This window comes from Triplophysa rosa, linkage group LG19 (assembly GCF_024868665.1).
Source record: "Triplophysa rosa linkage group LG19, Trosa_1v2, whole genome shotgun sequence".
Classification (NCBI taxonomy): Eukaryota; Metazoa; Chordata; class Actinopteri; order Cypriniformes; family Nemacheilidae; genus Triplophysa; species Triplophysa rosa.
Window position 1 is genome coordinate 8,495,942 of NC_079908.1, and position 26,812 is coordinate 8,522,753.

The 26,812-nt window shown below is 39.7% G+C and overlaps 2 protein-coding genes across 4 annotated transcripts in view; one reads left to right on the plus strand and one right to left on the minus strand.

Annotated features, from left to right (window-relative positions):
• coro6 (coronin 6) overlaps positions 1 to 18,955 on the plus strand; it is a 36,365-nt gene extending 17,410 nt beyond the window's left edge. Inside the window, exon 11 of one of the 2 annotated variants that reach the window (XM_057359625.1) lies at positions 13,786 to 18,955. In XM_057359625.1, the coding sequence (XP_057215608.1) occupies positions 13,786 to 14,262 (477 nt within the window). In that variant the 3' untranslated portion in view covers positions 14,263 to 18,955. The remainder of the gene's footprint in view (positions 1 to 13,785) is intronic. The other variant, XM_057359626.1, reaches the window with a different exon arrangement.
• taok1b (TAO kinase 1b) lies at positions 41 to 25,767 on the minus strand. 2 transcript variants are annotated; one of them, XM_057359623.1, is made up of 20 exons: positions 25,206 to 25,767; positions 12,140 to 12,388; positions 11,978 to 12,049; positions 11,425 to 11,526; positions 11,258 to 11,303; positions 10,994 to 11,090; positions 9,347 to 9,460; positions 9,161 to 9,252; positions 8,992 to 9,085; positions 7,835 to 7,916; positions 7,555 to 7,722; positions 7,265 to 7,468; positions 7,014 to 7,151; positions 6,604 to 6,840; positions 6,023 to 6,151; positions 4,988 to 5,191; positions 4,372 to 4,611; positions 4,054 to 4,266; positions 3,793 to 3,975; positions 41 to 3,333 (listed from the first exon to the last, which is right to left on the minus strand). In XM_057359623.1, exons 2-20 carry the CDS (start codon positions 12,269 to 12,271, stop codon positions 2,845 to 2,847), a joined length of 3,036 nt encoding a protein of 1,011 aa, XP_057215606.1. In that variant the 5' UTR covers positions 12,272 to 12,388; positions 25,206 to 25,767; the 3' UTR covers positions 41 to 2,844. The 2 variants fall into 2 exon arrangements, with proteins under 2 accessions (XP_057215606.1, XP_057215607.1); XM_057359624.1 differs by lacking the exon at positions 25,206 to 25,767 and adding an exon at positions 24,088 to 24,447.
• Between the last annotated feature and the right edge of the window lie 1,045 nt (positions 25,768 to 26,812).

Sequence of the window (26,812 nt, forward strand, 5' to 3'; positions counted from 1 at the left end):
CATGCAAATGAAGAAACCGAACCGAAGTACATCGAAGATGTACTAAAATTACTTTATTACAGTTGATTTCTTTGTCCAGTAGCCCTCTGCCAACAACAGGAGTAATTACAAACAAAACATTACATTTATCCCCGAAGGTTTTCAAAATTGTACATTTTAATTCACTTGCTAAAATGTTTTTGTTATGAACCGCCATAACAAAATTTTGTAATCTCTCCAACATTCAGTTTTTCACAATCTATACATTTTAATACAGGTTATACATGGATTGTTATGGTAATGTTGAAGCAAAGAGACGATGACCATCGGAAGAAAAACAGACGAAATACTGCTAAAAACACTGTACAGAGATGTAGCCCTTCCTGGATGAATATCCATCTCGATGTTTTCACACTGTTGTATAGGGTCATAACGAATGTAAGGGCTTCCAAGGGAATCCAATCTGTTAACAGAACACATCTCTCTTTTTTATTACATACTGCTTCGTTATTTAGGCATGATAGATGGAAGAAAGTGTGAAAGTGAAGCTGTTATCAAATTTGAGTCTATGGCTGCTCCAGAACGACTTAATGAATGGCATGTTACTTTATCAGGGTCAGAACACTCATGGCCTTGTTATTTTGTTACATTTGGCTCAAATGTTTAGCATTGGCTCGGTTGGTATTAATATGACTGAGACTGAGGCATCTTCAAGTAGCCTAATCTCATGCATATATCAGAAGTGTGCCAAGCTTGATGTTCAGAGATGATGGATCTTGTGCTCTACTGGACCTAGAGCATGACTTCTCAAACAGGTTGAAAAGAACTACAAAATGCACCAAGTTTTGAAGTTTTTGGAAGCCATTCTGTAATGGGCATGATGGAAGTTTTGAATGGAAAGAAACTGAATAATTGAAGTTTCGGAAGATGATTCCGCTGGTTCACGGATAACATTCACGAGTACTGGCACTACTGCATATGATCATTTATACCTCTGAAAGCAAGAGGAGCAAGAAGCAAAGACAGAATGACAGAAAGATCAAGTGTAACAAGTTCTGCGTGAGAAGTCAAATCGCTGGGGAAAAACTTTATTTTGGCTTCGCTTTGACACCTCTGAGAATATGCTTTGTGTAGTATATATTTATATATATATATATATATATATATATATATCATTTTTTTCTTTTTAAATAATCAATATTAGAAACCAAGATGTTTTTTGTCTTCACATTCAAGCAATTCAATTTTAGTTTAGTCTTAAACTAGTCAAAGAGTTTGACTGTCTTGATTTCCATTTATTTAAATTTCTAAATATACACTATACATAAACTTTGTTCCTATACATCTCGCTTCAAGCTCCCGACTCTCTACCCTTCCATTACATATGCTTTGCGACCTTCAATCGCTTTTTCTGCATGCTGTGGTAAGCGTTCAGTTGGAGGGTGGATGTTGGGTTGCAGTCGCCGGAGCTCCGGGGTGGGCATGGAAGAGACAATGGCATTGCAGGGACGACAGCAGCGGCACCTACACGCCCAGCAAAAACATTCAGCGGTCTCAAGCCTACCCAACCTAGACCTCCACACCCCTAAAATCCACACAACACGCTCAAACCCGGCCTGAGAAAGGGGAGGAGGGGGCACCAGACGTTCAGGAGATCTGCTCTTATAGAAGTGTAGTGCTGGGATGATAAAGTGCTCGTCTGTGAGGTTAAGCTTAGTGAAAGTTGGAGAACAAAGAGGTAAAGAACACAAGTCAACACAACAGGCTATTCTCCTTTTGCATAGTTGCGATTGTTAACTTTGGCATCACTAAATCACTAATCTAAATTATAATTCAACGGCATTGCCATAGTGTTAATCAGGTGTAAAGTTTAACCATGCCAACATGCTTTGACACTCGTACATTAATATAACAAAACTATCTTTCTGATAGTATGCAGCCCAAGAGAGAAAAACTCTTTGCAGTTACTTTAAATATCTCCATTAAAACACTTGTTTCTTTCCTATCTAATGGTATCTGTCCTTGTACATTTACTGTGACTGAACACCATTACTTTGTTATCTTTTCAAAGCTTTAAAAGCAAAATAGCTTCCTGATCGGTTGTTTTTTGGACCTGTACAAGAATGGCAATGTATGGCAACGTAAGAAAAAAAACAACGAAAAATCAACGAAACTCGATATAATCCTGGCAGTCTTAAAATTTCACAGTATTTTTAATAGATGTTCTGGCACAAAAAATAAAAGAGTATACTGATTCTCAGCACGTTTTAAAACAAGTGCTTAATTTGAATAAAAGACTAAACTAAACTAAAGACTGAAACTCAAGTGCACTGCTTGATTTTCACATTCTGCTATCCGACCTCTCTATATATCTATTCAATAGTTTACCCTTTAAATCCATGCGTCGAAAGAAAACGATATGCACAACACTCCAAAAACCAGCGGAAACAACCTGCAAGATCATGATAAAACCTTGATCCATAAAACCTAACATCTCAGCTGTGCGAGTTAATGCACGACATTCATATTCCCCTCTCACAATCATCAACATTCTCATATCGATCCAGCATCTTCACACACTCTAAAACGCAACCAGCATCTAAATTCATCACTATTGTTCAAAATCACTGCAAAAACGCATTCTAACTAAGAAGTGGCCAGACCCTTTAAGTGCTCAACATCCATACAATTGAAACCACAATGAAAGCATTTTGTGCTTGCCGTGTGTATAAAGCATGTATTCCGAAAACAAGAACTAAAGGAATGGGTTAAACATTTCCTGTAGGTCCCCCTAGTGCCCCCTGCCACTCTTCCCCCATTGCGTTCAGGGTCAAGACGGGTGTTGTGGGAGAGCGGCGGGTGGTCTTACGTGTAGGACAGGTGCGAGCCATTGGAAATCTGAGAGGCGATGCTGGCACTCCTGCTCATCCCCTGCTCACTGCGGCCCCCTGAGGTGGCCCGCCGTACTGCCTGGGGACTGTTCCGTAGCCCACCGCTCGAGCGCTGACTGCCCCCAGACCCGTGGTGCCCCCAGGGAGGCGGTCCCCCCGGAGACAGGCCGTGACCCCAGGGCTGCTGGATAGAGCCGCTCTGACTTGGATGATGGTGGTGGTGCGCGCCTCCCCAGTGTGACCCCTGAGAGCCTGCACCGTGCGGGGAGCCCCAGCTGCTCTGAGCCCCCGGAAAGCTGTGGCTGTGGCCGTCCGTTGAGGCCAAGCTGGAGAGCACCATGTTGCTGAAGCCTAGCCGCATGCTTTCAGAATCAAACGCCTCGATCTCCCGTGCCTGTTTTTCAAAGAGACTGCGGATTCGTTCGGAGCGTTCGTTCTGTAGGGCCACCATCTCCTCTTCAATCTGACAGAAAAACCAAAGAAAGTCTAGTTACATCAAAGATATTAATATTAACAAGATGCGCCACTGCCGTTACAATGAATGACGAGGAATGCAACGCTCAATATGGCCGCTCAGCCAAGGAAGTCCCACCTTCCAATAAAACGAGCCAATCGTCAACTCTCGTTGCCAGCCTGTGCGCAGTAGAAGACGCAATAGCGCGATTTAAGCTTAGCAAACCAAAGTTATGATACAGTTCATGTTATGTTTAATTATTGTTCTGAGATATGCTGTTTAATTGTGATTTTTGCTGGCAATTTTAGAAATATCTCCCTTTCCCCATGCAAGTAGATAGGACTGTGGACTTGCTATGATGTAAATAGCGGCCCAGGTGTTGCAAACATGGCACGACTTCCGTAAACTGACTTTGGTTACATTCAAGACAACGTCTAATATCTTAAATCTATAAAAAATGTACTATACCTTCTGCTCCAGGAGAGCCCTCCGCAGCGAGACCCTCTGCTCCAGCTCTTTCCTCTCTCGCTCGTGATGCGCATCCGTCTGCATCTTGATTTTACTCTGATAGGCGTTCAACAACTCCAGCTCCTGCTGCAGCTGCATCTTTAGCACCTGACACTCCGCCTCCTGTGCCTCGTCCAATCGCAGCTGACGAGAGAGTGGAGGTGTGGTTACACGGTTGTGTGACAGGACCGTGTGACACCTTCAACAATTTCTTATACTCACGGCTTGCGTTGAGAGCATGTCGTTGATGGAATGGTCGTACTGCTCAGCGAGGATGGCTAATTTTCGCGTTTGCTCCTCTTTCAGTCTCTTCAGCACAGCCTTGTGGTCACACTTGGGTGTGGCCTCCAGGAGGTGGTTGCGCAGGGCCTTGTACTGCCGGGTTTGAATCTTACAAGTATCCTGAAACTGCTTCTTGATCTGCAGCTCTTTAGACTAATGATGAAGACGAGTTAGATATGAGTGAAATAAACATCACCTGTCAAACGCATAAACTGAGCTAGTTCACTCTAGGTAGCGCACTAGACAAGTCCTACGCACCTTAAGGCTCTTGGGCTGCTGTCGGACCTCCATGACGTGTTTGCGGCGTAACTCCCGCTCTCTGCGCTTGTTGTACTCCAGCTGATTGGTGAGCTCGGTCTGATGCTGCAGCCGGATGAGCTCCGTGCGCATCTTCTGGATGCTGCCCAGTTGCCTGACCTCCAGCTCCTGCATGGACTCGTGATGGCGGAGCAGCATGGCGTGCTCTAGATCTTTCTGCGTCTGCCGCTTATTAAGCTCCTGAATCGAGAAATAGATGATGGTGTTACTCTGGAACTCTAGGCACTAGAGTATAAATGTATCCACTGATAACTTTCTGAATGTTATTAATTCATATGATGACTATTAATACTGAACTTCAAACTGGTGATGTTTCTTAACATTTTCTATATACAGAGCACAAATTCATTGCATTTTTCTGTCGTCTTTTGATTGACAGGATACATCAGTCCTGAACATCGGCTGTTTTTAAACTATTAGCCGATAGTGTGAAAAAATTGCTTTGATAGACCGATACCGATTATTGGCCGATATATCTGTGCATCTCTACTTAGCACTATGGTGTGAGTTAACAGGCAATCTGAGTAAACGGGAGTTGGAATGAATGTTATACTACCTCCCGTACGAGGTCCTGTTCTACATTGTGTTTTGCAATAAGGATTCTGCGTTTGAATCTGCGACACTCCAGCTCCAGATACTGGCGCTGTCGGCGGAGCAGGTTGGCTTCCTCCTCTGCCTGATAGTGCTGAAAGTTCTCCTTCTGCTTCGACAGCCAGTCCTGCTTCTCCTTCTTGGGTGTGGACTGGTTTTCATTCAGCTCCTGAACACAGCGAGAAAACATAAACACGTGTGTGCACAGCACAATGGTTCAGTAAAACTGCTTGTTCGGGGAAGGGCTTGAACACGCTGAACATTTCAGACTGAAACTTTTTTATTTCACTCCTAATTTTCTAGTGCAAGTTAGCAGTTTCACACCTGCATTAGGATTGAAACTTAAAGTGATAGTTCACCCAAAAATAAAAAATGATGTCATCATTTACTCACCCTCTTGTCATTTCAAACCTGTATATGACTTTCTTTCGTCTGCAGAACACAAAAGAAGATATTTTGAAGAGTGTTGGTAACTGGCCCCCATTCACTTATATTGCTTTTGTGTCCATAACAATAGAAGTGAATGGGGCAGTGCTGTTTGGTTACCAACTTTCTTCAAAATATCTTCTTAAAGAATCTTTGTGTTCTGCGGAAGAAAGAAAGTCAGACTGGTTTGAAATGACAAGAGAGTGAGTAAATGATTTTTGGGTAAACTATCACTATCAGCAAAATGGACTGTTTCATTTCTCTGTTTCTGTGAATCACTATGAAACTGGGAATTTATTTGTATCACCAATAAATGTTCAGGAAAGTCCAGGAGAATTTGATATACTTTTACATACTTATACATTTATTACGGTTTTGAACTAGTGCACATAAATGGAATGTAATAAATATAATTTATTACAATATAATTGATTTAATATTGTTAATTTATCGAAAAACCTCATTTTAATACTTACTTTATTTAAGTAGACTTCATTATTTTTTATTGCTAGCATTCAACATTAACGCTATCCTTGCTAGTTTGCTCTGATGTGTTGTAGGAATACACACCCACCTCTTTCAGTTGCTCTTTGCGTAGCTTGTACTCTCGTTTCTGTGACTCCAGGAAGCTGCCAAGCTCTTTCTTTTGCTGGGCCTGAATGTGCTGCTGGAATTTCTTCTCATCATTGGCAAATGACTTGGCCTGCAGGCAAGACAATCAGAAAAATGTCAAAAAAATCTTGTTTTACAAGAGATTTCACAACATGATTTAAACAACTATGACCATGTAGGAGTTTTTCTGTTCAAAACTGATAATTCTCAGATGCTTTCACTCTGTTCTGAAGGCTGCGGGGATTTACTCCCATTCAGACACCAGAGAAACAACGAGGTCTGTTAAGCAAAAACGCCCCTAAAAATATCTTTAAAAATGTAACTGTATGCCTACCAGGAAAAAGGTGTGTGCGTACTTTTGGCCACGTAGATGAAGGATGAAGATAAAGATGAACTTTAATTGAGTGACGTAAGAGAAAGTGTGACGTCCGGTCACTGAGATCAAGGGAATGCTTATTTCATGATCAATCACTATTTATAATAGTTCTTCCCAACCTAAAGATCACTCGATTCCAGACAGATCATGTGACATGTCGTGCTTACATCTTTCTCTATGGCTGCTTGGTTTTTCTTCACCAGTTTCTCCATCTCGGCAGCAAAGCTGTTCCTCTGCGCCTCCAGCTCTTTGTCCAGCCTGAGTCTGTGTTCATCCATCTCTGCTTTCAGCTTGTTCTCCAGGGCCATGAGATGCTTCTGGTGCTGCCGCCTCATGCGTTTATAACCGGACATTTGCTCCCTCAGCTCAGAGTCCTGCTCGTGCTCCTGCATCTGCCGCGTCACCTAACAGACGTTCAAGAAATGACATAAATGCCATCAAAATAGTAAAATCATTTTGATTGAATAAAATAGAAAGGAAATGCCTGGCAAATGATGTTCCAAAATAGACACTTCCGGCATAAACTCAATGATTCTAACAGAACAGACTCGGTTTCCACCAAGCGTTTCTCACTCACCAGAGAGGCCGTGCGAATGGTGGCGAAGTGCTCGCGGTTGCGATGGTGTTTGCGTTGCGTGGGCTGCGTGGGAGCTGCCTGAGCCTCTGAGGGCCGAGAACGTATCTCAGGATCCTCCCGGTAAACTTCCTCTTCTTCCTGCAGGACACAAAATCAGAAAAAAGCTAATTAAGACATTCCCTGGGACATCCAATGCCCAAGTATTTGTAAAAAGGCGGGATGCTACGACATATCACTTTGCACAAATGTACCGGCTTCAGGTGTATGACGGAGCTGTTTGACATGACGGTGTGGTCTTTCTCCAGCTCGAGGTCGCTCTTGCTGTCATCAGCAGCGTCTGGGAGGCTGTTTACCGAGCTGCTCTGAGAACTGGCGCTGATTGACATGCTGGGAATGGACTGGTTGCTGCCCACACTGCTCACTGTACCTGTGCGACCCGCACTGTGCTCCGCTTCCTAAAACGTATACACAACGGCAGAGTCCAGCTTTACATACAGCCGCAGTATCAAAGAAACTTTATTTCTAAGGTTTGGTTTCTGACCTCATCTCCCTCCTGGATCTCGGTGGTCAGCCCATTGTGGGCTTCCTGAAAGAGGATCTTTTTCATCTTGCGGTACTGCAGGTTGTCCAGCTCTCGAACTGCGTCTTTTGTCCGCAAAATCAGGTCTATGAGAACAGATTCTGGCCTCTCTCTCAGGACGAAGGCATGCTGCGGTTTTGAAAGTATGTGATGGAAACAAGTTATTTGAGACCGTATTCAAGAGGATTATGAGACGTATTAAAGAACAAAAGAAAGTAATAGTTTAATGTGAAGTAAAGACCTGCAGCAGATCTTCGGAGTGCGGTCTGTCCTGGGGTATTTTCTGAAGGCAAGAGTCAACAAAATTTCTAAAATAATCCGTCCTGAGGAAAGAGAAAGACACCAATGATTTTGGTTGATTTAGCACAATAACCACAGTACTACATTCAAACATGTTTCTTAAAGGAGAAATGTGGAGATTTTAGCGGCATCTAGTGGTGAGGTTGGGAATTGCAATCAACAGCTCACTCCACACATCCCCCCTCCCTTTTGAAGCACTGCGGTGGCTGACACAGGACAAACATGTCATCATGTTTTCACTTCTTTGCTGAAGGAGATGACGTATTTACGAAACTCTCTGTAGTGCAGTTTGTCCGTTTAGGGCTACTGTAGAAACAATATTGTGAATTCCATGCAAGGGGACTTGCGGTGTTTGTAGATAAATAATAGCTCATTCTTAGGTAATAAAAACATAACGCTTCTTTGTGTAAGTTCTTTATACACCTCCGAAGACATAGATATATATATTACGGTGCATTTCTGTCAATAGAAATTAAACATTGTACCTTTAAAGTGAAGATCATATACAGCATCTCACTGAAGTGAGTACACCCCTCACATTTTTGTAAATATTTTATTATATCGTTTCATGTGACAACACTGAAGAAATGCCACTTTGCTACAATGTAAAGTAGTGAGTGTACAGCTTGTATAACAGTGTACATTTGCTATCCCCTCAAAATAACTCAACACACAGCCATTAATGTCTAAACCGCTGGCAACAAAAGTGAGAACACCCCTAAGTGAAAATGTCCAAATTGGGCCCAAAGTGTCAATATTTTGTGTGGCCACCATTATTTTCCAGCACTGCCTTAACCCTCTTGGGCATGAAGTTCCCCAGAGCTTCACAGGTTGTCACTGGAGTCCTCTTCCACTCCTCCATGATGACATCACGGAGCTGGTGGATGTTAGAGACTTTGCGCTCCTCCACCTTCTGTTTGAGGATGCCCCACAGATGCTCAATAGGGTTTAGGTCTGGAGACATGCTTGGCCAGTCCATCACCTTTACCCTCAGCTTCTTTTGGGCTTTTTAATTTACTCACATGGGGGTGAGTAAATTAAAAGAATTTTCATCCTTTATCCATCTGGTTAGCTCATCTTTAAAGTGCAAGGACTCACCATTCACTTGACTGCAGTGTGGGACTCTCATTCTGCGCTATGTGGTATAAGGCACTCATCGCGTTCATGTTAAACAGAGGAGGCTTTCTTTCCGCTACATCAGCAAAGAGAAGGAAAAGTGAGACACAGCAGACTTTCAGACAACCAAAAGCACTGTGTGTATCGTCACCTAGTTCTATGCAGGTGATCCCAAGAGACCAGACGTCAACCTTTCCATCATACTGTCCCTCGTCCATGGCTAAAATCACTTCGGGGGCCATCCTGAGAGAAACACAATGCAGGTGCATTGGCGATACAGCGAGACGGGCCGTGTGAATCGAGTCATTATTATACAATTGCCAAGCGGACTCCTCACCAATATGGTGTCCCCACAAATGAGTTTGCTGGAGAAGCGATGGAGGCAGAACCAAAGTCTGCCAGTTTGACCTGTCCAGGCTCGGTGAGCAGGATGTTCCCAGCTTTGATATCCCTTGAGTGGAGAAGAGGATATAGAAAGAACATGAACAGAGGTTTAATTTGGACACCTACAGGCAGTTTAAAGACTTTGGTGAAAGCTCGTGATTCGAGATTCAATCGAGTCAGATGTTCATGAATCACACTACATGTGCTGCTAATGTTTACTAGGGGTTTAACACTATATATCATGATACAAAAAAATTCAATATGTACTCTAGAGCTCTGCCAATTTTTTTTACAATATGTTGTTGGTTTAATCATATTGGTTGAGCATGCATGTGTGATAGCGGTGCAACGGATCACAAAACTCACGGTTCGGATCATTTTACGGACTTTGGGTCACGAATAATAACTATAATAACTTGTTTTTGCAATCAATAAAGTGCTCAAAAATAGGGGCGCTTATATGGGGTTGAAGAATTTGATAAAAATGAAGGTGTGAAAGTAACCTGAAGATATCAACAGATTAATTTAACAGATTATTTAACAGTATTATGTATATTCTAGGCTATGTCATACAGTATGCATGTATACAAAAAATGACAATATGTATAACAAATAAATATGATGCAATCAGAGTAAACGGCTGATAACTGGATCTCTAGAGGTCAGATTATAAATGTGACAGGTGTTATGAAGTGGCGATCATGAAGTATCTCGAACGACTTTCTCTCATTCTCTTAAATGCGTTACTGAATCATGAGTGGGAGGCGCATCAAAATTGCTTAAGTGGTGCGCATTTGCGCATGAATTGCGTCATTTGCGCTTTGACTCAACATAACAGCATAGTCCTCAACACTTAAGAGACATGTCAGTGAAAAACAAGAAAAAAATCAAGGTCGACACCATAGCCTACGTCTATTACAAACACCCAAGTCTCAGTTAAGTTCAAGTGCTCATAAGGAAACCAATATCCTTCAAAAAGGTCTCTTCAGTAAAACGGATAAATAAAATAATGTTACGTAAAAATGACAAAAGTCAAAGCCTTTTTGCACTGGACATGCTGGTTTTGGCCTCAAGTTTTAGTAAGTTAGGGCAAAATGCACAAGATATAGTACCTTCAATGCCCTGTAAACGGTAATATTGCTTCTTCTGTATAAGAAATAAACTGCTGCAGATAAAGATAGGTGCGTTGCATAATGTAATGTGTAATTGCATTAGTCATTACAAATGTAGTGGAGTAAAGAGTACATATACTGTACTTGTTCAAAAATGTAGTCAAGTAGAGAGTAAAAGTTGCTAAAATCTTTAATACTCAGCACAACTAAAGTAGCCAAAAAGATACTTAAGTACTGTAACTAATTACATTTACTCCAATACACCACTGCATTTTAGTCTGGGACTAGCTTTAAGCCTTGTCTGTGAAACCAGGCAAATGTCTTTTACCATACTGTAGCTCTAGATTTGATAGCAATGTCAAGAGTATTTCAGTTTTTCTTTTCAGTCGCATCAGTAACAGAATGAAGCAATAGCAAATCATTGCGAATCATTTTGTTCATGGAACTGGTTTCGAATAAAAACGTACACTGTGTAAAAACCCACTAACCTGTGAATCATGTTATGGGAATGAAGGTATGCAATGCCCTGCAAAGCACCATGGGTAATTGCTGCAATCTCAATTTCCTGAAGGGGCTTCTTGTGGACTAAGCAGGAAAAAAACGATACATTATATCCTCACCGAATTAATATAAAAAAAAACTATCAATTTTAAGCAGCAGAATTAAGATATGTGAGCAAATCAATGAGCATGCTCAACTTTGAATGAAATATTGACACAGTTTTTAAACACATTCGATATGCGATATCTTACCTTCAAGAAGGTCGGAGGCTGAGCCCAAACAGTACTCCATGGCAAGCTAAAGAAAAACAAAAATGACAAATCAGTTCGCTTGTATTTAGAGGTAAACAAAGTTCCACAGGCTGTATGGAGATTTTAAAGAGAGTGAAGGATTGGTTTTGGAAACAGAGAGCTCTCACCCATGCTGTGTGTTCCCGCAGGTAGCATCCTTTATATTCTATGCTGTTTGGGTGTTGTATTCTCTGGAGGAACTTAACTTCCTTAATGATATCCTGCCATTTCTAAAAAAAAGAGAAGGTAGCATATAATCAAACAGACTTCTCTGATGTTCCTCATTATAATCTACATTAACAACAGTTCTTCAGCAGCTCAGAAAAGAGAAAATGACTACAAACATTCATTTTTCAACACTAATGGAAACCAACAAACTGGATATATCTCACTAACACAAGAACGAGAGCATCCTTTGTACAGAGATTAAGTGTAATCTGATTAGCTAATTTGAAAGGGAAAAACTGCCACCAACTAAACACCAAATGTGACTGCAGAAAATTCATTTCCTTTTACTCAATGATGGTTGTTTGATACTGGAGTCACTTTCAGACCAACCTTTGAGACTGGGTTGTCTGCCATTACGAACAAAAATCGACTTGCGATTGGGAGTTATCAAGTTAAAATGGAATGTTTTGTATCCAGTGTCAAAAGTAAAATCTCGTAAAATGAAGAACTGACCTCATTGGACTGTTTCCCACTGTAGGACATCTTCTTGATGGCCACCACCTCTGCAGTCCGCACATCCCGTGCCTGAATACACATCAGATGTGCAATTTATTCACCAAGCTCATGTGATATTAGACATTTTTCACAATGTTTATAACAAGATGAAACACGTACAAAATAGACAGCGCCGAAGCTGCCATGACCGATCTCACGAAGGTCTGTGAAGAGCTTCTCGGGGTCCTCCTTAAAGAATAGATCTGAGATGTCGGGGTCCTTCAGGCTCCCTGCCCTGCTGGTGGAGGGCATGCTGCGAGCCGGGAGGACGCGCCGCGCTCGCAGGGGACTATCTGGCCGTGCGACTGCGACACGTCAGACCCCGCCCGTTACTCATCTGCCAGAGGGAGGCAGTGTGCGCATAGAGACCTGCAGTCAATGACAGATCTGTCAACACAACCATCATTTACAGTAGCAACAGCACACCCGCTTTATTGCTATATTACGAGTTGTACTGGAAATTCTGTGAGAATGTGATCTGGAATGCCAAAAACAATTTGATTCCTTTGGGTTATCAGCCTAGATATAATTCCAGCACACCACAAAAATACCTCATGGACTTTACTGGATAGTCACCATAATAAACATCAATATAAATCATAATAGTCTTACAGTCTGAACCCTGGATGCTGATTCCACTTGACCTTTCCCTGTACTTTAAGATGTAAACACAAGCACGACAGCTGACGTGCTGCCAGCTTTCTCATTGACCTGTTCTGCTGCATTCTGATCTCTTTGGCTCATTCACGTTTAATAAGAATTGATGCAATGTGTTGTCCAGCTGACATTGTGGGCGTAGTCACAAACCATTAGAACCCATTAGATGACTACTCGGATGAACGAAAAACCAATCCACTGAAACGTACATATGAGAATGACATGCCAATCAACTCAACATTGGTTCAAAAACAACAGGTTTAAGAGGGTTAATGGTTGGAGCCAATGCTTCCAGTCCAGAATGCCCAAAGGATGAATGCCAAGTACAGTCAAATTAAGAATAAGAATAAATCGTGTTTCGCATATTTTGGTAAAGCAGAAAATTATATCCTCATACAAGAAATGAACAGCCCAAAAGGGACTATGGTACAGAGAAACACTCCCAAAGATGTTTAGGTGACAGAGAAAACCCTTTGGCCAGACTAAGCAAAGAGGTCCATTGTGCATCAGTGGCCCTCTCACAATCTGTTATTACTCATATTCAGCTCAAACAGATTGTGAACAACAGATCTAGCCCTCCTATTGAAGCACTCAAAAAAGCTAATAGTGTCCATTCCCTTAGACATGTGACAACACAGAAGGGAAGCACAAGTCACAAGACAGGCTGACTACCAAATGCTTAATGCTCTGACAGACTTGCGTTTCTTCTCCGAGAACCATTATAAAAACAGAAGGGTCAAAACCATAACACTGGTTGTATATAATATAGCCACAGAAAAAATGAGAGACTATTCCAAATTTTCATTCCAGTCCAGTGTCTGTTGAATTTCAACAAAATCAAACATCAGGAGTGACATCCAAAGTCATCCAACAGCAATGTGAAAGACTGACAGCATGACTGCATGAAAAATCGAGGTTATCACATAAAACTTTTTTTTTTTTAACTTTTCCTAAATAATACATGTAGACATATTAATGTCGTTTTGCTTAAACGTGAATATGGACTTGTTTTCTTTGCAGTATTTGATATCTGAAAAAATACAGAGCGTCAGTGGACCAAAGTCCTTTTTTCCAAATGAAATGCAAAATTTTCTTTCATCTGAAATCAGGGTCCCAGAGTCTGGAGGAAGAGAGGAGAGGCACAGAATCCATGTTGCTTGAAGTCCAGTGTGAAGTTTCCACAGTCAGTGATGATTTGGGCTGCCATGTCATCTGCTGGTGTTGGTCCACTGTGTTTTCTGATTTCCATAGTCAACGCAGCCATCTACCAGGACATTTTAGAGCACTTCATGCTTCCTTCTGCTGACAAGCTTTATGGAGATGCTGATTTCATTTTCCAACAGGACATGGCACCTGCCCACACTGCCAAAGGTACCAAAAGCTGGTTCAATGACCATGGTGGTACTGTGCTTGATTGGCCAGCAAACCCGCCTGACCTGATTGTCAAGAGGAAGATGAGAGACACCAGACCCAACAATGCAGATGACCTGAAGGTCGCTATCAAAGCAACCTGGGCTTCCATTACACCTGAGCAGTGCCACAGGCTGATTGCCTCCATGCCACGCCACGCCACATTGATGCAGTAATTCATGCAAAAGGAGGCCCAACCAAATATTGAGTGCATAGAAATTAACATACTTTTCAGAAGCCTGACATTTCTGTTTAAAATATCCTTTTTTATTGATCTTATGTAATATTCTAATTTTCTGAGACACTGAATTTTGGGTTTTCATTATCTGTAAGCCATAATCATTAAAATTTCAAGAAATAAAGGCTTGAAATATTTCACTCAATGTGTAATGAATCTATATAATATATGGGTTTCACTTTCTGAAATGAGTGACAAAAATATTGACCTTTTTCATGATATTCTTTTTTAGATGTACCTGTACATAATTATTAGTGCTGTCAATTGATAAAAATTTTGTCTGTTTAATCACACATTTTTCTGTGATTAATCGTGATTAATCGCACATAACATTAATGTTTTTAAATATCTTTTTACATTCTAATAATTTCACATTTAATCTTCAAATGAATGCAGAAACAACATTTCTTTAACAGCATCTCTCGCAGAAACTCTGAATATGGGACAGAAGAAGAACGATTTACACACACACAGGCTGCTTCCGAAATCGCATACATACTGATTTCAGTAAGTACTTACTTAACAACGAGGGCTAAAAGGGTACGTACTGTTTTGCCTGAATGGGTGTAGTATGAATGCGATCCGGACGTTGTCCGCCATATTGACGTGGTCATCATGTGACATTATTCTTTTTCTTTTTAATTGTGAGTGGCAACTTACGTTTGAGGTGCATATCCGGCTATGTCATATCAAAGGGGCATAATATCCAAAGGGACTTTTATCCAAAGCGACTTTCATTGCTTTATACTATACATTTGTTTCTAATTACTGTATGTGCAATCTCTGGGATCGAACCCATGACCTTCGTGTTGTTAGCACCATGCTCTAACCACTGAGCTACAGGAAAGCTATTTTAACAATTACTTAATAATAAATATCAATATTTTAATATTTAAAATGCATGAAAGACGGATTGACGTTGTTTGATGGTAGAATGAGCTGTAAATGCAGTGAATGCATCTTGAGCACACTCAATAAAACTGAGACGGCAAGTTCCGTGCTGTCTCTTTTCCGTCCAGTCAGGGTTGGCGCATCAGCAAATGCAGAAATATTAATGATCATAATGTAAGGAAAGTGGAACACATATGCCTGTTTTAGCTACATTAAATATTGTATATGAACAGTTTGATTAATAGCCTACATTCTTTAGTCTACATTCCTACGCAATTTTCCAAGTCCACGGTTTGTGGACCGCCTTCTGGGCCATTCTTAGTTTAAGTAGACTAGTCGACTACACGGTTACAAAACTTTCGTTTAAACGACTGTCAAATTAGTCGTTGCGCACATCCCTAATTTAGACATGTATAATTAGTGTGAATTGCGATATATATATTATAATTCTGATGTGCTGTCTGACAGAGATTCTCTGACGCAGCCTTTAGCCCTTGACTTTATACATCAGACTGGACCTCTTTCGCGTTGCGTTTTGCTGCTTCCTAAAGCTAGAAGCTGTCTCTATATTTTTAACGCGTTAATCCGGAAAAAATTAAAGCGTAAAGTTAAAGCGTTACTGTTGCCAGCCCTAGTAATTATTATACACATATATTATGTAAATAAAAACCTTTATTTTACTTTCAACTAGTCGCGACTTAACGTTGTACAGCCCTACCACGGCTGTATATACAGTATATATGGGCCGTTCTATAGAATTTTTGCAAACTGCTTTCCCACATAAAAAAAACATATTTAAAAAGCATTCAAGTATTCAGGTATTCAATTTTTACTAAGATCCTTCTATTCTCTATAGAAACCCACAATAATTTTAAAATATCAGTAAGTTTAATATATATAAAATCATAATTTATTGGCTATTTTCAATTGTGAGATGGCTGTACCGAACCCAAACGCCTAAATTTCAACCACTTATGTAAATATTAAAATAATTGTGGCTTTTTATTTTCATTTTGATGTTTTTAAAAAACGGATGTTCAAAAAATAATTATTTTATTTTTAAATGAATAAACTTTATGTAATGTCACTACAGAAACCATGTTTGTTTTAGTCCATTGGCTGAGACTGGTTTTAGCCACACCCCTACATTTTTTATCAAGAATAATTTATGTGTCCCTCTCTCTAATAGCTACATGGTGAGTAGATCAGTCTCATTAATTTGAAGTAAATGTTTTCAGAAGTTTAAAAATCTGTGTGTAACTTTAAGGAATGTCACTACCAAACATCTTTTTTCTGCAATTAAGCAAACTTTTTTGGCCGTTAATTGCATAAAATTTAGTTTTTTTGTGTGTACATCTGTTCAGAACTGTGCTTGCTAACCATGTGCTGATTAGCATCTTTGAGCTAGGCTCAAAAGTATTAAAAAATTGTCACTACCGAAACAGTCACGGCCGAAACGTATCACTGAGTATCATTGTTTCAGTAGTGACTAAAATGAACACTTAGGCCCAATCCCAATTCTATTTTCTACCCCTTCGCCTACCCCTCACCCCTTGAAACAAAGTGGCAAGGGGAAGGATTACAAATTTTCCGCTAAGAAATGGGACACCACTACTACACTGGTATACGTCATCATACGTCGTTGCTAGCTCCTAACGTTACGTCAGAGGACATGCGCCGATGCACCGGGTATATGACATAAAAAGATATTTTTTAATATCATGCAATCAGTGCTGTCCGCTAGCAAACTTTAGAGATTTTTTTTGCAAACATTAATAGAACATCACCGTAAATACAGATACAAGATTGAATGTAACATACATAAAATGAAAAATTGTCATATAAATCCTTATTAATGGCAAAAATTACTTACATTTGGGTCTGCTTGCTCGAGTGAGCAGCCATGTTGGAAATTTCTCTTAGCCCTTCGTTTGAAGTGAGGTCCCGAAAAATCTTCGTTTGAAGGGCTATCTGGCCCTTCCCCTTACCCCTATCCCTCCAACCAAAAGAGAATTGAGACACCCCTTCACGCGCCAAACGGAGGGGTAGGGGGAAAAGTACGGTGTTAAGGGGTAGAATTGGGATTGGGCCTTAATCTTTTATTTGGGAAAATAAACCGCTTTCCTGTGGCTCAGTGGTTAGAGCATGGTGCTAGCAACACCAAGGTAATGGGTTCAACTAAGATGTTTTTATAGTGTTTATATAGTCATTATATAAAATAATGAATCCTTCATTTTGAAATCAGTATGATCAAATTTACGCCTTTTACAAAAGAAATATTGGATTCAAAATACTACAAATCTCATATATTACATTTGAAATTTTGTTAAAATTGTCAATTGATATTATACAATTTGCATACAAAAAAATCTTGGGAATTTTTTTCAAGATGTTTCTGCCTTTGACTCGAACTCTGACTTTTTTTGTTGAGCTTCACATTGGAACAGATGACCACACATTCAGCACATTTTCAACTTAAAGTGATAGTTTATGCACAAATAAAAATGGCCGTATCTTCAGTTTTGTCATTAATTGACACTCATGTCATGTAATGTAAAGCCTGTAATACCTCTTTCTTCTGTGGAACACAAACAAAGATATTTTGAGAAATGTCTCGGCGGCAGGAGGTAGGTTACATCCCCTGCCCTAAACGTGTGTTTCCCATTCATTAGCTTACTTTTACGGTCTGTTTTGGAAAACGTGCGCACCATCAGCGGATCCCCGCATAGTAATAATTATTTTATGTCTGACAACAGAAACATTAAATATATAAATGAATATAAACAACAACGGCTTTATTGGGCATTCAGTTGTATTAAAATATAGTAATTTCAGAGAGTAAACGAAAGTACAGCGTGATGACGTCACGAACATGCTAATTATCACGTAACACCCCCTTGCACTATTTGACGGGTAATAATAGATTATGACGAGCTTGTCCGTCATTTTAAAAAGTCTAGCGCAACCTCTGGCTGACAGACATGACCATGTTGATCCAGCATCGTGATTCCAACAAATGTTTCACTTTCGTCACGTGACGCTCGCTGTTCTGTGCTGCGGGCTGCAAATCATGTTGTAAACAAATATGAACAAAGCTAATGGGCATAAAACCTCACACTGTACAGATCAGACTAGCCTGACTTTATAACTGTGGAGCTCGCGCTGTATAAAGAGGATGCGCAGTTTGTGCAGACCTGCCTGACTTTATAACTGTATAAAGAAAATGCGTGTCTGTATAAAGAAGATGTGCCTCACTTTATCACTCTTTTATTGAATATAATATCAGAATAACTGTGGAGCTCGCGGCGCGCTGTATAAGGAGAATGCGCAGTTTGCGCAGACCCGCCAGATGTATGTGTGGACATCTGTTCAGAACTGTGCTTGCAAACCATTTGCTGATTAGCATCTTTGAGCTAAACTCAAAAGTATTCAAAAATTGTCACTACCGAAACGTATCACTGGGTATCATTGTTTCGGTAGTAAGAAAAAGAAACACTTAATCCTTTATTTAAAGGGAAATAAACAAAACTCTGAACAGTTATGCAAATCACTAGTATTTTAGTATGTTTTAGTAGTGATATAGTATGTGAGCTGTAGGTTTTCTATTAGATATTTACTGTCAGATGTGTGTCTGCTATGTGCGGGCTGCGTATGTGCAACATAGTTAGTTATTGGTATTAGCATAAAATGTGATAACAAATATACTTGGGTGGCCATTAGGGCTGGGTGATGTGTTTAAATTTTTTTTTAGCGATAATCGACTTTAAAATCATTGTGATACCCGATAATATCGGGTGTGTTTGACTTTATGCAATGTTGCGCAGACTATCAATCTGCAGATACGGACCGGGAGGGAATTCGTTCCCGACCCGCCAAGTGCCAAACAAACACGCGTACGCAGGCACACGTGCACACACACACACACAGGTGCGCCACGCGCACAAACCAGTGTTGCAGTGACTTCTTTCATCAGGTAAAGCACGTAGATAAACCATAAAGCTTTTATGCAGTAGAAAAATGTTGCAGGGGTCCTGAAATTTCATCCTACTCGTCAGATTATCCTACCAGGCATGCGCACATCAATGTTACATTATTTTTTTGCGCTATAAAATCATTCTACCCGTTTATTTTATACTGCTACGGGTATATGATAGTGTATTTTCTTTGTTAAATCATTCTACATATTATTTAATACCTATAGTACAATTTGATTGGTTGTTGCGCTGTAAATTAATCCTACATTATGCTGGTAGGATAATCTGACAGGGTATTTACACTGTAAATTTATTTTTTGTGTTTATTTTAAGATGGTAGGACCATCTGACAGGGTATTATGCATTGTGATATCATCCTACCTGTTTATTTTGTCGATGTGGTTTAGATTATATTAAATTTTGCCCTGCGGTAGGAAAATCTGACAGGGTAGGACAATTCGAACACCGGTTCAGCCTATCAAGCGTGAGGTTTTGCTTTGCCGACTCAGCTCGTCTTTCTCTTGGTCTGTCTGTGCAGCGACCGGCAGAAAACAGCAGCACTTTCAACTGACCGAACAAAACAGCGTTTCCAAAATTCTGTCACTGTTACTGACTGCCTGGGCATATGAACATTAACGTTCACGCTAAAGCCTACATCGCATGATAATGTTATGACGCGTATTTTCCATTATTATCAATTATCGTCTGGCATCTGTCTGTTGTAATCGACATCGGGATATTAGCGAGACATCGGCGATATACGATAACATCGTCACATCGCCCAGCCCTAGTGGCCATTAATATACCTGGGTGGACCGCCCAAGTAAATGCATTGTATGGGAAACGCTGTAATAACAATACAATCAAGCCTCACTTTATAACTGTGAAGCTCACGCTGTACAGATGACACGCGCCTGAATTTATAACTGCCCAGCTTGCGCTGTATAAAGAAGTGTCTCTGCGCAGCTCGCTACGCCTCCCAACCCTAGTGGATACACTTTTTTTTTTTTTAGAAAACTATCCTTTTAACTACAAATAGTAGAATCCTACCAAAGCTAGGATTCACTATATAGGCTGTTACTGGAAAAACTACTTAAAAAATATGTTTTAAGTATAATAATCTTGCTTAAATCCCTGAGAGCAAAAACATAAATCCCAAGCTTTTGACCTACACAGTAATGACTTTTTCAGAGTTTTGACCAACTAGCCCTACAGGGCACAATCTTGTCTTTAGTATACAAGACTTTGGCTGAGTAAGCTTAATTAATTGTGCTGACTTCATGGATTGATTTGGTTAATAAAAAAAACATTCACAAAGACACTATCAGCCTATTCCATACATATAATGTGAAGCCTGTAAGAAAAATTGCTGAATTAATCACTATTTATGCTCCTCTGGGACCAAACCCAAACCGAACAGCTCAGCCTTCATAAATCCGTAAAGAATACTGCCGTGTACCAGAGAACATATCTAATACAGTATTGATCTGTAACCCAACTACCCAAAGCGTTAACATTAGAATTTTAATCACTCCCCTTCACTATTTTACACATAATGTCTATAATAAACTCTACCCAGGCTCTCTGTAATTTGGAAAATTGCATTTCAGACAAGATCTAAATGGAAGAGAAAGTTAAAAAGCAGATATCTGAAGAAGGTCAAAAGCACGATGCATTGTAAAGAATTCTGTTGCACGGTTGTGGGCATTTTACCAGTAAGAGAACTACATTTCTTAAAGCTAAACAGGAATAACTTCAGAAAACAAAGTACATATTAACTGCAGTTAACCACCACTTTACTCATTTCAATTAGATCTTGCTTCAGCAACATTCCATGTGCTACATGCTTGTATGTGACAGAAGACACAGACTAGAAACACACGGGAACTCTGTGGGAATTCCCTTCATCACACTTAACAAATATGAGCGAGAGATCTGTTGGCCCTAAATCTCCAATAAGCAAAGTATGATTTGCCAGCTCTTAACCTCTGCGAGGAACTCACACCACAGTTGTGACATAACCCGCTGTTAACTACTCAAAGCCAGCAAGAATGACATTAAATAACAGAACGAAACATAAATGAGGGAAGCAAATACCTTTTCTTCTATGCATTATTTGGCATCCTGTATGAATGCAGACGGATGATCGCAAACCTGCTGACATTCTTCCAGACAGCACTAACAGGAAATGCATTGATGAATATCTTTAATAACTGAAGAGATGTTTGAGATTATACCTGACAAATAGCCTACCTTGAGTTCTAGCACGATTCAACACCAAAGGCATTGCTGACTGACACATATCAGATTTCCAAGAGCGAAATGAAGAGATTGCTAAATGATACAATCAGCATTTGTCGTTTTCCAGCGAGTTATGAAATACTATGAAAATGCTCTTTCGAACCGTTTCACAATCACAACTAAAAGAATGTTTTCTGGTGAGTTTAAGGAAACCAACACCAACAAAGACGCATAATAAATTATAATTTATAACTATAGGTGACACAAAACGAAGTCTTAGAAAAAGTCTAGCAGAAAGTTCAGGTGAATTATTTGGCATTTTGCTTCACTGACATTCAACATAAAAAAAGCATTTGAAATATCCAAGGTATTCTGAGTGATCTTGTACATGCGTAAACCAAATGCTTCCTTAAAAGAATAGTTCAAATTTTAAAAATGTACTCAACCTTAACGTGTTCTAAAGTAGAACACAAAGGAAGAAATGTCACGGGATCTTTCTGAAGCTTATTTTAAATATGGTTCACTGACTGACCACACTGTCAAGCTCCAATAAGAATAAAAACAAAGGTGGTCAATTTTACTTATATTTGAAGTATTCTTAGATATTATAACTTTGTGTGAATAACAGAGACATTTTTGAGCTATTTCTTTGTAATTCTATATAACACCACTTAAAAATATTGTTACCAAAACTTCTACGTGGCATGGAAAGCATTAGCAGCATATAGGTTTTAAATGAATTCAGCAATAGATTCACAGGTTGAATTCCCTTTCAAAAATTGCTTTTAAAATTATAAAATGTTCTGATTTTAATTTGATATATGTATAGTACTGAATATTTGTGCTTTCATTCAAATTCATATCGGTAAACCAATGTGAAGAGACAAAATCCTTGCAACCTTATACCAAATCATGTTTTCACTCTTCTTATGACGTCACGCAGTTTAACTGCATGCTGAAATCTAAGCGATGCCAGACAACACCAGACGTGTTCTTTCTGGTTTGTTTGTGTGAAAGAGCATGAATGTCCTTCACTGGAAGCCTCCTTCATTGATCAACATCTCTGCCGTTAAACTGTTCTCATGACGAAAGATTCCTCCTTCCTGGTTAAAGGGATAGCTCACCCGAAAAGTAACATTCTGTCATCATTTACTCACCCCCAAATTGCTCCAAATCTGTATACATTTCTTTGTTCAGCTAAACACAAATATGTGGAAGAATGCTTATAACCAAACAGTTCTGGAGCACCATTGACTACCATACTAGAAAAAACTAACATGGTGATCAATGGTGCCCCAGAACTGTTTGGTATCCCACATTCTTCAAACGATTTTCTTTTGTGCCCAACAAAACAAAGAAATGTATAGAGGTTTGGAACAACCTGAGGGGGAGTAAATTATGATTGAATTTTTGGGTGAGCTATCTGCATATTTACCAGCTTTGAGAGACTAATCTAGTGTGCGGACAAAAGCTTTGAGATCAGATCAAGCACAATCAAATCAAATATAGAATAAATAACAGCCCAATGGTAAAAATACAAGCACTAGGGTGCCGGAGAGAATGGTAGACTCAAACAAGTGGCAATTGCAGACAGTGAATCTTCAATCAAAGCCAATGAAAGAACCGATGAACAGAAGTTGTTCAAAGCCAAACAAAGAGTGATTTATAATGGATGATACTCAGAATTAATTGCTGTTGCTTACTCATGCCACTGCAAAAACCAGGCTGGCTGGTTGCCTACAGGAGGACAATATAATATTAATGAAAAATAGCACTAATTGCTATAATCTATTGGAAGTGTAGGCCTTAAGGCCATAATTGGTTGTATTTGGCAAAACCTTACATGACTACTGTACTGTATTTTATGTAGTTTTGACACCTTTATTACACCTAACAGACATTCACCACCTTTTTTTTGAGACTATTATTTGCACAGCAAAAGCTCGTGAGATTTGAGTTGATGTATGGGTAGTTGACAAATAACCTGTAAATGTGTCCTAAGGTATGACAGCCAAAATTTTGAAAAAAAACAATGAAGATAAATCACTCTTACGCTAGTATTCTGTATTATAAATAATAATATAAAATAATACATTATTAACAGTTTGTTTTCTAAATTGTTGCTATGTCACACTATAGGACACATCATGTATGGTATATTTGTCAACTACCTATATATTGCTTTATATATGCGATTGTGCGCCATAACAAATGTCAGCTTTAACTTCCACTATAACAACAAATATCTAACTTAAGAAAATTACATTTGGTATTATCAAATAAAGAATAATAAAATTACACCAAAATGATACCCGAAGGTCTGAAATGGGGTGAGAGAAACCATGTACCAATCTACCACCAAGGTAAACAACAAGAACAAATACTGTACACAATGTTCCTTACATTTTGTCATTACATCCTTGAAAAACACCATAAATTCAGGATAACACTTTAGCTGTATATCACGGCATGCATTATAACGGACTGTTAACATACAGCACAGCATAAATAAAAACAACAGCATGCCCCTTGTATAAAGATCGAACAAATAAACAACTCAACGCAAACGTTTATCATTCATAATTCACATGTAATATACACCAAGATACATTTTAACGTGCAAATGTCTCAGCGAATCTCATAAAAACAGTCCAGACCTGATAAACACACAACGATATATCCACATTCGGTATAAATTGGAGAAGCAGCGCTGTTCCCCTTCAACAGCTCTCAATAGACGATCAATATCCAGCCCGAGCTTTTCTCATCTAAGAGTCGATGCTGTGTGATAGAGATCTATTAAACGAGGGCAACTGTGATGATAAGTGTAGTCTATTGTTCCTAGGCCAGGTGGATATCATAAATGATGCTTTAAATAGGTATAGGTAAGATTGCAAAGCAGATAAAGGGCTGCTGGCCAGTCCGGTGTTACGCAATGTCAACACAGCGCCATCAGGAATGCGGCGCAGTTTACAACAAGGGAATACCCAGCTCGATAAACCAGTGTTTATAAACTGTCTGCTGGTCACAATGTTCCCATGCATGCTTATTTTACATAATAAGAACAATATACCGGGCCCAACAGGGCTTGTTGTTAAGTTATCAAGCATCATGGTGTGGTAAACATTACAGTAAAACTGGGAGGGAGTGTCTGCAATAAAATGCGACACTGAACATTTTTCTTATGAATCGCTGATCGTGTTTTATTTCATTAAATTGATTGAGGATTAAACCCTTATTCTTGCTTTTAGAAAAATGTACAATTGAAAAATTCCTCGTGTTTTTGAACTTGGTTGAAGATTTCAATGCAGCACATAAGTTTTTCACGTTAAAACATTTAGCTAGCTAACTATTAGCTAAATACTAACATTAAGACGTTCGATTTTAGGACTGTCAAAATAATTTGACAAAACTAACGTTAAATCATTATCAAGCTTGTTCATGTCAACCCTGCCTGCGTTATAGCATAAATAAACTAACGTTACATTTAGAAATTCTGTCATTAATGACAACAGCCATTCGTGACACTAAATACATAAAGTTGAACATTTTGCACGGTTAACGTTAGCCTAGTTACAGACCAAACCCAACTTATGTCACACTAGCCCTTGCAAATAAAAACAAGCGATTCGTGCTAGCTGAGCAATGAAAGGAATGTTAGCCAAGTTTACTTCATACGACGACAAAAACAACAACGGCACGACTATAACAAGACATCGGTGGGGTCCTGACAAGAGCAGATAAACGGCTCGTTTAAGGGTGTAGTCGTGCTTACCCGTCCACCAGGCCAGCTTTGAAAGCACTCCAGGAGAAAGCCTGCTAGTGTGGCTAATTTAGCCCACACCAGCTATCCTGGGTGGAATAGTTAGTGAGAATACAGGAGAAATGTGCAAACAAAATCTCCCCGTTGTTTATTCCTTTGGACCTCGGGCAAGTGCGGTGAAGACGCGTCGGTGTATTTACAGCACGCGAACGGTCCGGGCTGACAGCGGGGAAGGTGATGACTCACAGGGAATATAAACTAAATCAGCCGGGGACATTAAATCTAGCCAGTTTACAGCTAACTCTCCCCTCCCAGTCAGTCACTTCCAAAAAATGGCGACGGGTAGTTTTCAGCTCCTTCCCTTCGTGGAAAACACGGGAGAGGTTGTACTGGTGGCTCGCTAAACAGCGCCGCGAGCGCTCTCCGTAACCACCCGAAACGTGACAGCCCCTCTGCCCCTCAATGTCGCCCCGGCTGTAAAAGTTCCTCATGCGTGTCGCGTCTGTTGTGCTGTGTGGCAGGGCAGTGATTTTCATCCCACTGCGCGCGCGCGCGCACTCTCGCTCTCTCTCTCTCTCTCTCTCGCTCTCTCTCTCTCTCTCTCTCTCTGCCTCTCTGCCCCAACTACAATCCAGCACCGATGCAGTTAACATGAGTTTGGCGTTCATAACAAGCTGGGCGAGGACAAGCCATCTTCAAAAAACGAACACACTTTTGCAGAGTTAGCTCATTTTTGGTAACTGGGTTATCTTCCACTGGCACTGAAGTTGATTCGACGTTGTTATAGCTTTTAGTCGTCAAATGATCAATAATACTTATACTTACAACCACTCATTATAACCCTAAAATGTGCTCCGACATCACTGCATTCTTTTTCTGCTAAAGACTGGAATAAGTTGCTTGGTGTATTGGCCAAATTTGCCAGCTGAGAGTAAAAAAATCATCCACACACTCATTTCACTTCTCATTTGCTTCCCTGTGCAATGCTGTGGCATGACTAGTTTTCATACCTTTGGAAAGCATGTCCGGGCTGTCTCATAAATGCGACAGACAGGCAAAACTGGTTTAATGAACTTTCTATTCTTTAGATCGGTTAACACTGATGTGTCAACACACACATAATAAATAATTCGTTGTATTTTAAGGCATTTGTTTATTTATTCGTGACGCTTTGCTTTTAATTTATATTTATTTACACAAAAGTGTAACGTAAAGTCTAGAGAAAAGCTGTATTTTATACTTTTCTAGTTAAAGGGATACTTCACCCAAAAATGAAAATTCTGTCATCATTTACTCACCTTCGAGTTGTTCCAAATCTGTATAAATGTATTTGTTCTGATGAACGCTATTAAAGATATTTGGAAGAATGCTCATAACCAGACAGATGTTTCCCCCCATTGAATACCATAGTAGGAAAAAATACAATGGTAGTCAAAAGTGCCCCAGTTTGCTGTCCTACATTCTTCAATGAAGTCTTCAATACAGTCTTCTTTTGTGTTCAACAGAACAAAAACATGATAAAGTAATTTTTCATACTATGGGAGTCAATGGGGGGGGGGTGGGGTTGGTTTTAAGCATTCTTCCAAATATCTTTCTCTATGTTCATCAGAACAAAGAAA